The sequence below is a fragment of the Kryptolebias marmoratus genome, linkage group LG14 (assembly GCF_001649575.2).
Source record: "Kryptolebias marmoratus isolate JLee-2015 linkage group LG14, ASM164957v2, whole genome shotgun sequence".
In the NCBI taxonomy this organism is placed as follows: domain Eukaryota; kingdom Metazoa; phylum Chordata; class Actinopteri; order Cyprinodontiformes; family Rivulidae; genus Kryptolebias; species Kryptolebias marmoratus.
Window position 1 is genome coordinate 2454459 of NC_051443.1, and position 2361 is coordinate 2456819.

At 42.1% G+C, this 2361-nt stretch overlaps 1 protein-coding gene across 3 annotated transcripts in view; it reads right to left on the minus strand.

The window, feature by feature from the left end:
* marveld2a (MARVEL domain containing 2a) overlaps positions 1–2361 on the minus strand; it is a 46872-nt gene that overhangs the window by 30682 nt on the left and 13829 nt on the right. For all 3 annotated transcript variants that reach the window (XM_025011054.2, XM_025011056.2, XM_017437954.3), the window contains one exon: positions 924–1895. In XM_025011054.2, the coding sequence (XP_024866822.1) occupies positions 924–1878 (955 nt within the window). In that variant the 5' untranslated portion in view covers positions 1879–1895. The remainder of the gene's footprint in view (positions 1–923; positions 1896–2361) is intronic.

Sequence of the window (2361 nt, forward strand, 5' to 3'; positions counted from 1 at the left end):
ATAAATCCTTTGTTTTTATTGGTCTTCAGTAATATTCTAATTTTCTGATATGATGAATTTGAGATTTTCATTTGTTGTCATTTGTAATCATCAAAATTAAACGAAATAAACATTTGAAATATATGAGTTTGAATGTAATGTATGAATATAATATACAAGTTTCACTTTTTAAATGGAATTACTGAAATCAATCTACTTTTTCATGATATTCTAATTTTATGACCAGCACCGGTATATTTCTTGTCTGAAAATGCTACTTTGCTGATTTTGCTACAGAAAACAAAGTTTTCATGTTTGCATATTTAGAACACAGAGTCTTGTGTGTTCTTGATATGCAAACATGAAAATTGTGTTTATTCTTGTGTAAAACAAACTTCCAAGGATGGCAGCTAATTGCTAAAATTAAAAAAAGAGACATAACATCACCAAGTAGGCTGATAAAATGCTTCCTAAAACCCCACAAATTAAAAAAAAAATTCAACTTAGACATGCACTAACTTCAAAACACATAAAATTAAAAGGCCTAACATTATTTTAAAAAACACGTATCACTTGCCACCTTTCATGCCATAGTTTTGAACCAAGATCTCTTTAATGTTGAAGGGGAACTGTGTTATAGCTTTTGGTCAAATCTTGTTCTCGACATTGTACACAATGTCATGCAATATTAGAACACTTGTTTGCTACGGATGCTTAGCTGTGGCAGCCATCTTGAATTTGGTTGACTCCAAAAATTAGCCAGTTGTAGATGTACGTCCTATTATTACTTTCTAAAGGTTTCATTAAAATCTGTCCTGTGGTTCACACAGCAAACACACACACACACAGCAAAAATATTATCACCCTTTCACCTTTGGCAGCAGGCAATAAATACCAAACACTAGAAACATTTTGATGATTTACAAACTTTTAGTATGACTTACCTGCTGCCATGTACAGCACTGCCAGAGCCAGATTTATAATAAACTCCGTCAGGGGCCACCAGGAGGAATCCAGCAGGATAGTGCGGTAGTACATGGTCATCCCCAGGACCAGCAAAATGACAGTCACCAGCCAGGCCAGACCTGCCACTACCAGCACAAATGGGGTTTTGGGGCCAGTGTAGTAGGTTCCATCCATCCCAGCACCATAGTACCCAGATCCAAAAGCTCCTCCAGGAGACGAGTAACCAAACATGTTGAACCACTCATTGTCTTTGTGGATGTAAGCACAGACACATGCAAACACAGCAGCTCCCAGAAGCAGCTCAACACAGCCCAGAATCCTCAGAAGCCCTGCCCAAGACTTCATGTAGCCATAGCGCTGGTGGTACTCCTCCACCCGCTCTCTGTAGGTCAGACCTGTGTAGCGTGTATGCCCTGACACGGATCCGTCCTGTCCACCTAGAAGCTCCTTATGGGAGTTGTAGCTGCCATCTAAGCCACCATGGGGGTCCCGGTATGATCCAAGAAAAGAGGGGGAGTGTGGGGGGGAACAGCGCACACCCTCAGTGGTGCTGCTGTTGTTGTTGTTGTTGTTGGATGAGGATGCAGGCATGGACCACCCCTTCTTGCTGCTGCGGTCGCTCCCCTTGAAAAAGTTCTTCCAGGAATCAGGGATGAAGCGGTGGACTGGTTTGATGTCAATGGCAGGGTCCAATTCAGGATTGGCGTCGCCCTCACTGCTGCCAGGATCAAACTCACAGCCGACAGGAGGCTGGTCCGGCAGAGGCGGAGGAGGAAGAGGGTCTGTGTTTTTTGAAAGATGAGGCGCTTTTTGTTCTCTCAGAAGCTGCAGGTTGTGCAAGTCTGAATGAATTATAGTGTCTCCAGGCACCTGATCATAGTGCGGCACCTGGTAGACAGGCTCAGTGTGTCCGTAAAAATCTCCATTGGACATGAGGACGGTGATGGTGCCTGGAAACACACACATAAGAATTCAAAGAAAATTATGTTAAAATGTTTAGTGAAAAAGATTTGTAGTTCAAAAAAATTTTCAAATTCATAAAAAAGCAGAGGAATCAGCTTTTGATAGGCAACCACTGGTTTCCAGCTTGACTGGCCTTGATCAGCGATTAGCTGGTCAAAAAATAATTATTTAACTCTTTAAAGTCGAAGGACGCGCCGGCGCGTCCAAGTCACATGACCGATTTAAAACGCTCTAGCGGGAAAGATCCGCCCTCTCAGACACTTCGTTTTAATCTGTGTCGAAAGTCCAGACTTCAAGATTTACACTAGTTTTTAAATCATCTCGATAGGCCAAGGAAAACCAGAGTTATGAGAAATTATTCCCGACACATTTTTTTAAAAAATCATCGTCATATTTTCAGCGCGTTAGAGCGAGAAGCGCCAAAACCGGGAGAAAACTCCGCCATCCTCCGTC